Source organism: Setaria italica, chromosome IX (assembly GCF_000263155.2).
Source record: "Setaria italica strain Yugu1 chromosome IX, Setaria_italica_v2.0, whole genome shotgun sequence".
NCBI classification, from domain to species: domain Eukaryota; kingdom Viridiplantae; phylum Streptophyta; class Magnoliopsida; order Poales; family Poaceae; genus Setaria; species Setaria italica.
The window spans coordinates 53384823-53398930 of record NC_028458.1 but is presented as its reverse complement, the minus strand read 5'-3'; the positions used below and the strand labels follow the sequence as shown (position 1 = coordinate 53398930).

Below are 14108 nucleotides of genomic sequence, written 5' to 3'. Positions count from 1 at the left end.
AAAAAAAACTCCATACCAGCTGATTCAAGAACAGCATACATAGAACATAATGCACCACTCAAAACACTTACAGGTAACCCCAAGACACTAACATTTCAGACATATGGTACACTAGTAAACATTGAAAACAGCATAACAAAGCAGACTTTGACCGCATATAGGGGGTCATAGCAGATTTGGACAATTTCAGCGTGCATCTAAGTGGAAGGGGATCCAGCAGGAGACACACCCTCAGGGTGGCCACCAGGAGGCGGTGGGTACTGTGGTACATAAGGAAGAATCGGTGCGCCATGCTCAATTGGACCTGGTCTGATGGTGGCTTTGGAGCTTGGGCTTGGATCAACGGGCTGGTAGTCATCCGTCCTAATATTTTCCAGGCCCCTTGTCTTCCGGATAGTGTATCGTTCCTGAAAATGATACATGAAGAATCATTTGTAAGAACTTGCAATTGTTCCCCCACTATGATTAGTAATGGAAAACAACTGCCTCAAGAAGGATATATCAAGAAACACAAGTTTTATTGGTCTAGGGAATGCAGGACATTTTCCATCTATGTTTGAGCTCACACCTTTAGTTTCCTGCCGTTTAACTCAATGTTTCCATGCCCTGGATCTGCAAGGAATGCAACTAAATGTAAACCATAGGCCACATATTCCCCATATACAATCTCAATATTTCAGAATAAAAAGATGCTGAGAGAAAAAAAAACAGAACCAACCAGTCAAAACAGCATCTACAGCTTAAATAACCATCATTGCACCCACAACTGTCGGAAGTCCATACATTTAGTGGCCGGCGAAAATTAGTTCGTACCAACTGTTCCCTCCTTTTCCTTTTTAAGACACACATGCATTCCGAGACTCAATCTCTAACCAAGAATTAGCCTAGGTTGTAGATTATACAATAAGCAGTTATTAACATGAATTCCATTTAAATGCACTTTCATAAGATGTCGATTTCATGGTCTCGAACAGTATAATATATGAGATTAGCGATCAAAATGAATTTTGGAGAGAGAGAGCAGGCCAAACCCTGCCTTGCATTCTGAAAAGAGGGGAGTAACAATTGTCTTTCATGGATAAGATATACATGCATGATTAGATATATAGTTTAGTCAGTAGTAATTGTTAAAGTGAACTCCAATGGCATATGCTTCCAATGGCATTCTTGCTTGGTGAGAAGATCCAATGGCATTGTTATGTTGAGCTATCAATATCGTCAGGTGATTCAGATCTTCTTATTCTCTTTTCTTTTGAATTTTGAGAAAATAGCATCAGAACCCATCAACAATCTTTTCAAATATCCATCACTGTACCGTGAACCCAAGGCGGTGAGATAATTTCTCAAGCCCCAAGCCTGTAACTATCACTCTTTACTCCAAAACCGACGAGAAAGATGGAAAAGAACAGAAGCCGTATGAACAAAGTGGCAGGAGAAAAACACGGGAAGATTTGCCTGAGCCAGGAATAGGACGGTTTGCTGAATGTACCTGTGGAGTTCTTGGCGCTTCTTGCATTAGAGGAGATGCCCATAAGCAGATTTCCTCCAACAAATGCAAATATCAGCAACACCAGCGTTGAGGGAAGCCTCATCTCCTGCACCTGCGCACGCACAATCCAATCCCTTCAGAGTTTCAAATGCGCTTGTGCTTCGTTTCCTTTGGCTTCCTGCGGCTCCTCTTCTTAAGATAGCGAGAGGTCCATGCGTGATGCAATTTCTGAATTTCATTCGCATTGCTGCTAGATGTCAGCATGGGATTAAAAAACTGATGTGATAAGACAGCAGAATTTATGTCATCGTCAACAACGAGGAGCTGAGCTGCAGAAAAATGGCCGGGGAAAGCGAGGAAGGTGGCCTCCATGCATTCCTCCATCAGCCGGCAAGGCCATGCATTCCTCCTTCAGCCGGCAATCTCGCATTGATGGCCATGCTTGCAGGTGTTGCTGGTCCAGGCTTTCTAATATCGGTAGGTATCTTTTAGTATTTCAGCATCCTATTTTCCAGGGTTTTTCTATAGAAGTGCACTCCTGACTCACGAGATATTATACAAAACTGTTCAGATATCCGTCATCTGCACAAAAATCTGTACGACTGTATGGTCTGATAGATAGAAGAAGCAGACTTCAGACTAGGGAACATACACAGAACCTAGCCAAAAATAAATGCAGGAACAAGATCAGTAGCTCAAACAAAATTTGATTACTGTTACCATGGTAAAACTGTACAAAGTACAAACATCGCCAGATTCGAATCCAACATACTCTACTACCACTAACACCACCAGCGCCCAAGGATACAGAAAATCAGGTAGACGCTCTTCGCTCTACAATGTCAGCAACTCGGTATGGAGCCCTGAACTCTCTTTCCTCATCTCCCTGGTAGTAGGCTCATACAATAGCTTGTTTAAAAATCCTCATTGAAGTAAATATTCCAGAGGAATTTCTTGTTTGCGTCATCGATTTGGCATGATGTCGTTGGCGCCTTCTAGATCACACGAGCGTTCGGGACAATCCAGTTTACCCCATCGTGCAGTTACTCTTTGGCAGGGAAATATTGGTTTCCCAAGGCTGCAAAAGACAACCACAAAATGCTCAGATCGGCAACACATAAGAACAGTCTCAAAAGTAGAGGCTCCATAACATTCTGCAAAATCATGATGATATCAGAACGGAAACAGATCCACTCTTAAACCACACACTGACATACCCCTTATTGTAGGAGTAAAAGGGTGCCAAATAGCTACAGTGCATCAGTTTTCCTCCTTTTGGCCCTCGACCTTATTTTTCCTATGATTCTATAGAAATAGATTCGACACTACAGTGCCTTAGATGATTTTCAAGACTATACCAAGCAACAGCTCAAAGCTGACCGTATGGAGTTACCTTCGATTAACCACGTTGTGTACATAACATAACCACTGGGAGAATTCAGCCTGAGATCCTGCCTGCACAGGGTTTGCTCTACAAATAAAACACATAAGTAAGTCAGTTTAATTGTTCATTCCATGGTAAAGAACTAAAGATAACTGTTACCACGGCAAAAAAAAAGGGAACAAAAACAACAGAATAATCGGGTAGGACTGCACAACTAGAACATATCCAGCTCTGAGCTCTGATGAATGGCTCTCCTCTACAACAACATTCAGAAAACAAAAAAAAATGACAGACACTGCAGCCATGTGACATCAGCTAGTGATGAAAGGAGCTTCATAAATATAAACACTAATATCACCTATAAGATGTCAATTTAGTCTCTGTGGACAAAAACCTGGTGCGCATGTTAAGAGTTTAATCATCATGTGCATCATACAGACAAAAAAAAATGTTTAACACTGAATGAATAGAGTTCAGCCAAATCAACAGATTTAGAGCATCCCAAGTTTCGAACAAGTGTTCATATAGCAGTAGCTTGGGTTCACAGTTATTATGTGATGCTTTTAGATCACACCATAAAACAACAAACTGTCAAGGAATCAAGTGAAAACATTTCGTAATGCACATAACCACTTCAAGGAATAAAAAAGCTATTAAATAGGAATTGCAATTATCCAAGATGTTGGCGAGTGTTGCTTACTTCAAAACTTCTTTGAAGTGATCAGCACATTCTTTGCAAGGATATAGTCTCGAGATTATATGCATCTGAACATGCAAAACAGTAGCGATGTTATCTTTGTGTGTAAATCAAGTAGTCAAGCAAAGAAAGCAATGCACATGGAAAAGGAGAAAAACCTACAGGAAACGAGAATCATGTTTCTGTTTCCCTTCTTATTAATGCACTAATGTCTATCTACTACTGCATTCCTGCCCCTCCCAAAAAAATGTTTCCGACTTACTGTTCCTGATGGAAATTTAGTGGTGGTCTACTAATACATAGCTTATGATATTTTATTTCTAAATGCGACATCTAAATCTGCTAAACCAAGCACACTTATGAAATCAAAACCTAAGCTACGAATGAAGAAAGGATTAGACCCTGCAGGAATCTGTAAATGTACTCAAATCATCATGAAACTTATCCTCTAGATTTTTCGGGCTGTAACATCAACAGAGACTCAGAGAGGCTTTTCCGAATCGAGGCATCTATTACTTGACCATGAGAGAAAATTACTAGTTACAGCAAATCTTTACACCTCTTCCAAAACAGTGGCAGAGGTTCCTGAGTATTCCAACTCTAAAGCAAATTAGCAGGGTTGTCTCTCGTGCTTACCAGCTCCTTCGCATCCCGTTTTTGCTGCCTCGTTGGTTCATCAGGGAACTGAAACACAAGTCACGTATTTAGTAGGAATAAAATTTGACAGCTAATGAGACTCAACAGAAACTCATGAATCAAACAATTTATTTCCTTCCACACCCCTCAGGTACACAGATCAATATATGCCAATGTCTTATGGTATATGAATAATTTGTGTATTCCATTCACAGTTTGTCGATAATCCATGATGTAAGCTAGAAAGCACCCTCAGGCAAATGCCGAACTGATTTCGTGCTTTGTTGCGCTACTCACAGAGGCAAGAGATCGAGCACCTGCGCTGCAATGGTATGGAGCAGCATCCACGTGGCCCGGCCGACCTCCTCCTTCGTCAGCGGCGCTGGCTTAGCATCCTTCTCCTGCACATTCACTCCAAAACGTTACTTACAGGTCACCTCCCCCTCCACCAAAACGGAAAAGGACAACAAGTGCCCAAGGACAGAGAAAAACGACGTGCCTTGGGGACCTCCGGCGGCGGAGGCGGGGTCGGCGGCGGGGAGAGGGAAAGGGATAGGAGCGGGCGGAGGCGGTGGTCGTCGGGGCCGGTGTCCGGGGCGATGAGGAGGTGCCGGGAGAAGGCGGCGACGGTCTGGAGGACGGGCGCCAGCGGATTCCAGCCCGAAAGCGGCATCGGGGCGGCGGCCGCCGGCTCACGTGCGTGCGGCGACACTGAGTTGCAAGCGCAATCGTGCGGAGCGGTGGGTGCCGATGGATAGGGGGCGCGCGGCGACCGCGGCTGCAGCAACGGCGGCCGGCGGGGTGCGCGGAGCAGAGCGAAGCACGGCAAAATCGGTGGATTTTACTGTGACCTGTGGGCCGCACCGAGGAGCCATGCATGATAGTTCCTGTGTTCGGATTGGGCCCTTGTCGCCTTTGAGGCTTTGGGCTGGGGAAAGAAAGGTGCATGGTCCAGATTCACATGGCGGCCTGCCGCGGCGCCCATCGGATGGATGCCGCGACAGAGCGGAAAACTTATCCAATCCATCCGCGACAGAGCGGAAAACTTATCCATCTTCCGCAAGGTAGGAAGAGCAAGGTAGGAAGAGGTGTAACCTTCATTCGTGCAGGAAATAGTTATCGTTGGATCGTCACCCATACCCTAGCTCCGCTCCACGCCCCTCTGCCCCGCGCCACCTCCGCCGCCGCCACTGTCGCGGCTGAACCCGCCGCTGCGCGCCCGTGCGCAGCCACCCTGGCCAGCCCCCCGTGCGGGCTCGCCTGCCGCCGCACCGCCACGGCCCCCGCGCGCGGGCTCGCCGGCGGAGTTGGAGAAGAAGGTCCGAAATTCTTTTTGAAAAAATGTTGAAACAAATTATTAAAAAAATATTGAAATAATTTTTTCAAAAGATATTGGATCAACTTCGAGATTTCTTGAAGAAAAATGTTGAGGTTCAACATTTTTGGAGAAAATGTTAGTCAACATTTTTGGGGTTCAACATTTCTAAGTTCAACTTTTTCGGAAAATGTTGGTATACATTTTTTATCTGTTGAAAATGTTGAATGTGCTATCATCAATTGAACCTCTTTGATTTTGGAACGGAAATATGGAGCTGGATCTTACTAGACTTTATATAGATTTATATAGTTCAGTGGCTTAACCATTTTCCGGTACACATATAAGAGTCCCCGCAAAAGAGAGAGCGGGTCCCCTTCTCAAAACAGAGAGAGTGAGAGAGAGTCCTTCACGCCGGCAGGCGCTGTGCGCACCGTTCCGAATTTTTTTTTTACGAACCAGCGGAAGAGCTGCGTGGACTTCTGGTTAGCATCGGTACGTCTTGAACTCTACCTCGAGAGAAGTCCAGGAACACGTACGGACGCTGGCATGTCTCTAATCTCACACGTCCTCTCGCAGTCTTGGGTCGTAGGAGTATGGCACGGGTGCAACATGCACCTAGCTCCTCTGGCAATAAGGGGGTCTTCGTTTCTTTAGCACCTCCTAAAATTCCGGTCACATCAAATGTTTAGATACTAATTAGAAGTATTAAATATAGGCTAATTATAAAACCAATTGCACAGATGGAGACTAATTTACGAGACGAATCTATTAAGCCTAATTAGTCCATGATTTGACAATGTGATGCTACAGTAAACATGTGTTAATGATGGATTAATTAGGCTTAATAGATTCGTCTCGTGAATTAGTCTCCATCTATATAATTAGTTTTATAATTAGCTAATGTTTAGTCCTCCTAGTTAGCCTCCGAATATTCGATGTGACATGAATTTTAGTCACGACTAAAGATCCAAACGCCCCCTAAATATCATGACGCCTTTTGGGGCTACATATATGCACTGCACCGGTAGCCAGTGCGCCCAGCCACTAGTAAGTTCAGCACCAGTAGCCAGTGCCCAGCCACTAGTAAGAACTAATCTTCCATTCAACTCCTTTAGTCCCGATTAATATTGAATCCAGGATTAAAGTGTCTTTAGTCCCGGGTCAAAAATATATCACCGAAGATCACCGCCGGGGAGGGAGGAAAACTTTAGTCCCAGTTGTAAAGATCAACCAAGACTAAAGAGGACTTTAGTTCTAGTTGTAAAGGTTATAAAAAATCGCACTGACGTCGCCCCTTTTAGTCCCGGTTGGAAATTCCAACCGGGACAAAAGGCTTTTGTCCCGATTGGAATTTCCAATCGGGACTAAAGGTTCCGGGACCTTTAGCCCCCCCTCCCCTCTCTCCACCTATCCTCTCCCCTCCCTTATCTCGTGCAGCAATCTCTCCTATTTCTTATTTCTCTCCTCCTCTCCTTTTCTTCCAGGCAGAACAGATGGCGCGCGGGTGGCACGGGGCGGGCGGGCCGCCTGCACGGGCGGACAACCGGCACGGCCGGGTCCATTTTTTTATTTTTTTGAAACTTTCTAGTCCCGATTGATAACACTAACCGAGGGTCTCGAAAATTTAGTTCCGAATGGATTTTCAGGATGTTTGATCCTTACCAATCAGGACTAAAGGTCCGTTTTCCCCTAGGGAGCTGTTGGGGACGCGAGGTGGGAGAACAAACCCGCAGCGACATGCATCGCAGCTGCGACTACTCTTTCGTGAACACTTCGCCAGTGTGAAACCGGCTTGATCGACCGCTCCGGCGCCTAATTTTCTATGACTTCTTCACATGCCTCCCCATACACAAACCACACATACGTACACGTCCATGGAGCTGCAACATAGGCCATCACGGCCGCCTGAGCTTTGACGTCACGCGTATCTAGCATATATCTAATCTGGATTTTTTAAAAGGGTAAAATAAAATTAAATAAACCAGCAGCCGACACGGCACGTGAGATGTTGTTCTTCTAATATTCTTGTATCCTGTGGATCGTCGACCCCTCTGAAGTCTGAACGAACGGCTACCTTTTTCAATTGATTGTTTCTGGAACGTGTGTCTCTCTTCTCTTGAGCCGGCAAATAATGAGTCCGCTCCAACACTCCTCCGCTGAACGCTGTCCCGAGTGAGATCCACATGCAATTAGTATTTAATTTGGTGAAGGATGATTTTGTTTTGTTTTAACTAGCAAGTCTAGCATGGCGGAACCAGAAAATTATCATGAGGGGGGCCGGAGTGCCGCACAAACTTAATCATTATCTCACAGTATAGGCCATCAATAACTATTGAAAAACTATATATATGCTTAACATTTTGTTCCTTAAATGTTTGTTAAGGGTTGAGGAGATTAAAAAAAAACTATCCAACAGTAGAGAAATTTTTTACATGAACTAACATTTTCCAATTTTGTCATCCTACACAATAAAAACCTGGATAAAAAACATCAATAAGGAATTGATGCTCTCTAAATAAAGAAGAATCAATAAACAAGACCTCTCCCCTGCGTAACCGACTCAACTGCAACAAGAAAAGCATACAGAAAAGAAACTATGGGGGATCTGGCGGCCAGCTGTCGCGAGTAGCACTTCCCAGCATTGCCGCTTGTCGCTGCATGCAATAACCGCTGCATTAGCCCTACGGCAAAAAGCGCCCCGGCTCCGGGGGCGCGCGCGCGAGGCAGAGTGGACTCTTGGACTCTGCTCGCTGCCGAGCCCCGCTTCCGGCCGGCAATCAGCGCAGGTCTCCGGCCGAAACTTCCCGGCAGGTTCACGCACGCCGAGAACGGACGCCTTCGCCCCCACGCAACTTTACCACCGGCGCTAGTTCTAGCGAGGAAATACACTGGCCAAACCAAACTCACTGGGGTTCCGGCGTCCGGCTCATCGGCTGGCTGCTGGTCCAAGTGTGAAGCGTCCAACACGAGACTGGTCCGGGTCCGATCGATCACCAGCTACCATCCGAGGGGGTCACGTGCGTGAGGCGTCCGTTCTGGTGTCTGTGGGTACGGGCCGATCTGTTGTTTGGTGTTTGTCCCTCGCCGTCGCGAAGGAGCCTAATGGCCCACGGGAGCGCATCGGTAAGAGGGTAACCAACCGCGGATTATTCCCGGACGACGGCGAAAGTTGCCCAGAGACCCGGCGCTGGGCGGCTTCCTTTCTTTCTCGCGCGCGACGCAAACCAAACCGCCATGATGACCGGCCGCTCGCCAACCTTTTTGGCCGCTGCGGGCGCGATCACGATGGGGTATTGGGGGGATCCGATGACACGCGCTCGGGGGCTCCAGATCGATGCGGTGACAACAAGAGAGATGGCTCAAGATATAGGTAACAGGATTAGGCGGTTCCCGGTCGTGATCGCGAGCCCAATTGGAGAATCCAATACACACTTGTTCCTTCAGGAGATTTGCTTTCCTCACATGGCTCCGGTCACGTACTATCACGATCGCGCGGTACGGGACGTGATATCCTCAGATGACATGAGCCAATCAGACGCCTTGATGACTAATCTTGGTGAGCTAACACTACACTATGGGCAGCGTTTGACTCGACCCACGAGAGCAGTAGGAGGCTATAGTAGTTTAAGACTGCCTCTAGCTTTGTTGATTTGATTCGTGCATTTATTCGCAACGTGCATCGGCCGGCTGGGTTGCTGTGACCACCTTTCGAGGTTCTCGGTGTCAAGCACCAATCTCTTTTGCACTAGAGGAACCTGGAATTTCGGACATCCGCGTTCGATGCAACGGGTGCCATTCAAACCAAGTTGGACGACTGGTCGCTCAAAAAAATTGCCTGTTAGTTAAGAGAAAAAACAGGAAAAAGTAAAGGAAACGAAACCGAACATACTCGCAGAAAACCTGTGTTTTCATTAAGAGCGCAATAGACGCATGTGTTTTATTCCGAGGATTGTTTGTTTCAATTTAAGTCGATCTGAAATTTTCTATCGATTTCGCATGCATTCTCCAAGTTCAAGAAGAACAGGTCAAGGTAATTACAAAAAGAAAAACAACCAGGTATGTTATCAGATGTATCAAGATAAAGGGAAGTCCTAAGCACCGTGCTCACAAGATCTATTCATCGTGTCTAACTAATTTAAGTTGCACGAATAGAATTGTAGCATTTCGTCCTTCTTATACATAGTAGAAGACTATTTCATAATAACATGCGAGTGCAACCAATCCGCAGAAGATCTTACAATGTGAATGGGCGACAATAAAATCATTCGATATGAATACACTACAACCTACTAGAACCCACGATTCTATTTTTGCGGTTGCAGTAAAGATGATATGCTTACTTATAATAAGCAGAACATATTTGGTGTTTCGCCTCAAAGTAAGGATAGACAAGATCGAATAATGAAACCAAAAGACTTCTATCACTCACACTCACACCAAAGATGGACTAGGCGAGAGCAGGCTCAAGGCCTAAACATACTCGTGTAGAATTGTGGGGTCGTGGTATCCTTGTGGCGTAGGCTTTAGGAATGACACGTCCACATGGTCGCATTGTGTTACGTCCTCTATCAGACGAGGTGGAAAAACAAGCCGAGTATGATATAGAATTCAGAAGTATCAAAATAAAAGGAAGTACTAAGCATCGTGCTCACATATCTATGCATCGTGTTTCATTCTTCATGTGTGGTAGAAGACTATTTTTCACAATAACATACATACAATCAATCCACCGAAAATCCTACAATGTGAATGGACGGCAATAAAATCATTCGATATGGATACACTACAACCTACTGGATATGCTTACAACTCTATCTTTATAGTTGCAATAAAGATATGCTTACTTGATGGGTAGAACCACTAATTATATTTGGTGGTTCGCCTCACTTCACATAAAAGTAAGGCTATGCAAGATTAGATAATAAAACCAAAGACTTTATGTGTACAGAGATTTCATTCAGTTCACCGTCTCACCGCACTCACACTCACACCAAAGGAGTACTAGGCAAGAGCACGCTCGAGGCCTAAACATACTCGTAGACTCGTGGAGTGGTGGTATCCTTGTGGCGTAGGAATAACACGTCCACGTTGTGTATCAGACGAGGTGGAATTCACAAACAGGGTCGAGAATTCAGCAGCTGTTGCGAAGTTAGCAGGCGTCTGGGCCCAGCCCATGACAGCAGCCCGCGCGGGTGACCTAACTCCTTCCACTGACACACCCTCGCAACCACCCACCCAACCGCCACATACCCGCGGGCTACTACTGCTGCACATGAATCCCGCCTGGGCCCCGCTTTATCAAGAGCCCGCGCCAACGTGTCCTGCGCCGCCTACCGCTTCCTGGCACGTGCCCGCCGCCCCCCCGTTAACTAACTGCCCGCAACCACCGTACCCACCCGCCCAACTGACTTCCCTGTCCCACACAGCGCCCGCGCCCCCGGGCCCGCCCGCCAGTGTCAGTGCGAGCGTTAGGGCAGGTGCTCCCGGTTCTCCCCTGCCTCGTGCCGTCGTGCGTGTACAAATAGGGGGCGCGGAGGAAGACGACCGACCGGAGGACCCCGGTCTAATAATCGAGGGGAGGAGGAGGAGGAGACCGACGAGGGGAGAGGCATAGGGGTAGCTCCTAGCTTGGTCCTGTCCGGTCTCCTGCGGCGCAGGTCCGGCGACTGACCGCTTGGCGTCGGCGATCAATCGATCAGATCCATCGATGGGGTACTGGTGGGACCGCGTCGTGCTGCCGGTGCGGAGGGTCTGGCTCGGCGTCGCGTCCCGCTTCGGGGTTCGCCAGACAGGTAAGGGTGGCGGCGGAGGTACTCGCCGGCTTTGATAAGATCCCTCGGCGGCGCCCAGGATGGATTCGTCTAACTCTGGCGCCGGTTGCTTTTGCTTGCTGTGCAGGGCTGTGGAGGCTGCGGCAGGAGGTGAGCACGTGCGAGTACGAGGACGTGCACGTGATGTGGGAGATGCTGAGCCGCACCACCGCGGCGCCGCCGGCGCCCGCGCCCAGGCGGCACAGCCGGTTCCGGCAGCAGCCCCGGCCGTGGGGCGACAGGTTCCGCCTCTGCCGGGGATTCTAGGTCAAGGCCGCCGCCGCCGCTACAGCTCCGCTGCTGGGCTTCTAGTTCTTCCTCGCTTCCTTTGACTTTTCTTCTTCTCTGTTTTCCGGTGCTTGTACGTATGACGTATCTATCGAACTCGCTCGAAGTCGATGGGCTCTGAGATGTACTTCCATTCCTCCTCGTGTATCGATCCGCCCCTGCCTGCAGATGATACCGGGGTATGTGAATGAACAGAGCTGTTTAATTTGGGGGGTTTGCGACTCTTGTCTGTGTTCGTGTTGCAAGAGCATGGCCTTTCTTCTTTTTCGAATTTGATGGTGTGTTTATCTAGGATGGCCTTACTAAATTAGTGCGTAAATCTTAGTTTACGCGACATGTTTATTCAGGTTTCAGGCAAACCCACAATCAACAGGGCCTCCAGAGCATCTTCAGTTTCGAGGAAACCAGAGCATCTTCAGTTGAGAAAGAAAACACGTCGGTCATCAGGATTAGAAGAAGGGAGTAGCCGGGTAGGTTTCTAAAAACCGAATATTCCCTGCACAGGTGCCACTGCTAGAAGATGATTTTACCACGTTACATAATGACTGCCAATTGATAATCCGACATCGAATCCCATCGTTGTTCAGAGAAGTAGTCGCTACGCCTAGCTGCACAAGATCTGAAGTCCCACTCTCTTGACTCGTCTTGATGCAGCTCTGTGCCGTAGTTTTCGACGCTTGCTGAAATCGATCGGCCTCACATTCACAAACCGTTCATTCCCCAATGGACGATGGCCTCTCTTTACCCAACCGAAATGTCCCTTCAGGCTCACTTCAGCTAGTCTCAGCTGATACCTACTGGCTGGCTACCGAGAGACCCCCTATCAGCTTGAGCAACAACAACCTGCCTGTTACTTCTCGCATCAGTAACTTCAGGCATAAGTATTCTCGTAAAGAAAATTAAAGAAAGATCTAAGGAGGTCTTAGCTTTGCTTTCGGTCGTTGGACTGACTTTTCTCCTTTAGCATCTCTTGGGCCCTGGCAAAAGACGAGGGCCAGGGGCGCCCTGATTTTTAATGCCAGGCCCGCCCTATCCCCCCACCGGCAGCCAGCCATGGCAGTTTTCTGACGCTTCTTTCGATTCTGCTCGGATGCTGCTGTCCCCCGCGGAAACCCGCTCGGCCGCGCACGGGCTCCTGTCACTTTGCACACACAAACTAAAGGGGTGTTTGGGAGGAGGGAGCTAAATTTTAGCTCCCGTCACATCGAATATTTGGACACTAATTAGGAGTATTAAATCTAGACTAATTACAAAACTAATTATACAACCCCTAGGCTAAATCGTGAGACGAATCTATTAAGCCTAATTAGTCCATAATTTGACAATGTGGCGCTACAGTAACCATTCGCTAATGATGGATTAATTAGGCTCAATAGATTCGTCTTGTGATTTAGCCTAGGGGTTTTGCTATTAGTTTTATAATTAGCTCATATTTAGTCATTCTAATTAGCATCCGAACATCCGATGTGACAGGGCTAAAGTTTAGCCCCTATCTCCCAAACACTCTGTAAGGGCGCGTTTGATAGCAGGGGCTAAACTTTAGTCCTGTCATATCAAATATTCGGATACTAATTAAAAGAACTAATTACAAAACTAATTGCAGAACTCATAGGCTAAATCGCGAGATGAATCTATTAAGTCTAATTAATCCATCATTAGCGAATGGTTAATGTAGCACCACATTGTTAAATTATAGACTAATTAGGCCTCACGATTTAGCCTAGAGGTTGTGTATATAGTTTAGGTTTAATACTTCTAATTAGTATTTAAACATTCGATGTGACGAGGATTAAAATTTAGTCCCCTCCTCCCAAACCCCCCTACCCAAACCCCCCTAAACAAGTGAAGTGATTTTGTACATGTATTTTCTTTCTTTAACATCCAGTTCAAGTTCAGATAGCATGCTCTGTTGGGGTACCTGTACAGTTTGTCAGCTTCCCTTTCGCTTTCAGTCTTTCTTTCACAGGTCTGGGCTGAATGTTCAGAGCACAGGAAAAAGTGGAAAACAGCATCAGGTATATTGACCAGTGGCTACACTGTCAGGCCTGGTTTGGTTCCCTTGCTTAAATTTAAGCACCCGTCACATCGAATGTTTAGATACTAATTAGGAGTATTAAACGTAGACTATTTACAAAACCGATTACATAAGTGGAGGCTAAACGGCGAGACGAATCTAACAATGTGGTGCTACATTAACCATTCGCTAATGATGGATTAATTAGACTTAATAGATTCATCTCGCGATTTAGCCTAATATTGATCCGCACCGGTCTGGTTGCTTGCTCCGAACAGAGACGCCTAGTCCCGGGCCCGCGGTTGATACATCGCACGCTGACCTAAACGATGGTGTGGAACCTGTGCTATCTGACGCTAAGGCGATCGTGAAGCAGTGGAAGGGAGCCTGTCTCTACCACTCGCATAATCATATCCCTCGTTCTCTGACGTCGCGTTGATCTCCAGAGCGATCGCCGGTATCGCGTCATCGT

At 46.9% G+C, this 14108-nt stretch overlaps 3 protein-coding genes across 3 annotated transcripts; 1 reads left to right on the top strand and 2 right to left on the bottom strand.

The window, feature by feature from the left end:
- Window positions 1–120: 120 nt before the first annotated feature.
- LOC101768936 lies at window positions 121–1675 on the bottom strand. The gene is made up of 3 exons (XM_004985217.2): window positions 1490–1675; window positions 569–612; window positions 121–407 (listed from the first exon to the last, which is right to left on the bottom strand). The coding sequence occupies exons 1-3, from the start codon at window positions 1590–1592 to the stop codon at window positions 198–200; spliced, it is 357 nt and encodes a 118-aa protein (XP_004985274.1). The 5' UTR covers window positions 1593–1675; the 3' UTR covers window positions 121–197.
- A 503-nt stretch (window positions 1676–2178) lies between these two features.
- On the bottom strand, window positions 2179–5068 carry LOC101768538 (FAD-linked sulfhydryl oxidase ERV1). Its single transcript, XM_012849220.2, has 6 exons — window positions 4706–5068; window positions 4524–4607; window positions 4207–4254; window positions 3574–3638; window positions 2883–2960; window positions 2179–2567 (listed from the first exon to the last, which is right to left on the bottom strand). The coding sequence occupies exons 1-6, from the start codon at window positions 4877–4879 to the stop codon at window positions 2453–2455; spliced, it is 564 nt and encodes a 187-aa protein (XP_012704674.1). The 5' UTR covers window positions 4880–5068; the 3' UTR covers window positions 2179–2452.
- A 5993-nt stretch (window positions 5069–11061) lies between these two features.
- Window positions 11062–11893, top strand: LOC101768131. The gene is made up of 2 exons (XM_004985215.2): window positions 11062–11316; window positions 11423–11893. The coding sequence occupies exons 1-2, from the start codon at window positions 11232–11234 to the stop codon at window positions 11599–11601; spliced, it is 264 nt and encodes an 87-aa protein (XP_004985272.1). The 5' UTR covers window positions 11062–11231; the 3' UTR covers window positions 11602–11893.
- The last annotated feature ends 2215 nt before the right edge of the window (window positions 11894–14108 follow it).

What these genes read in the sequence shown, in the direction of transcription:
- LOC101768131 (XM_004985215.2), top strand. Translation starts at nt 11,232, where the DNA reads ATGGGGTACTGGTGGGACCGCGTCGTGCTGCCGGTGCGGAGGGTCTGG. An exon ending in CTTCGGGGTTCGCCAGACAG is followed by an intron (nt 11,317 to 11,422) that starts GTAAGGGTGGCG and finishes CTTGCTGTGCAG; the next exon opens with GGCTGTGGAGGCTGCGGCAG.
- LOC101768936 (XM_004985217.2), bottom strand. Translation starts at nt 1,592, where the DNA reads ATGAGGCTTCCCTCAACGCTGGTGTTGCTGATATTTGCATTTGTTGGA. An exon ending in AAGCGCCAAGAACTCCACAG is followed by an intron (nt 613 to 1,489) that starts GTACATTCAGCA and finishes CATTCCTTGCAG; the next exon opens with ATCCAGGGCATGGAAACATT. An exon ending in TAAACGGCAGGAAACTAAAG is followed by an intron (nt 408 to 568) that starts GTGTGAGCTCAA and finishes TATCATTTTCAG; the next exon opens with GAACGATACACTATCCGGAA.
- LOC101768538 (XM_012849220.2), bottom strand. Translation starts at nt 4,879, where the DNA reads ATGCCGCTTTCGGGCTGGAATCCGCTGGCGCCCGTCCTCCAGACCGTC. An exon ending in AACGGGATGCGAAGGAGCTG is followed by an intron (nt 3,639 to 4,206) that starts GTAAGCACGAGA and finishes TTGCATGTTCAG; the next exon opens with ATGCATATAATCTCGAGACT. An exon ending in CACAACGTGGTTAATCGAAG is followed by an intron (nt 2,568 to 2,882) that starts GTAACTCCATAC and finishes TGTCTTTTGCAG; the next exon opens with CCTTGGGAAACCAATATTTC.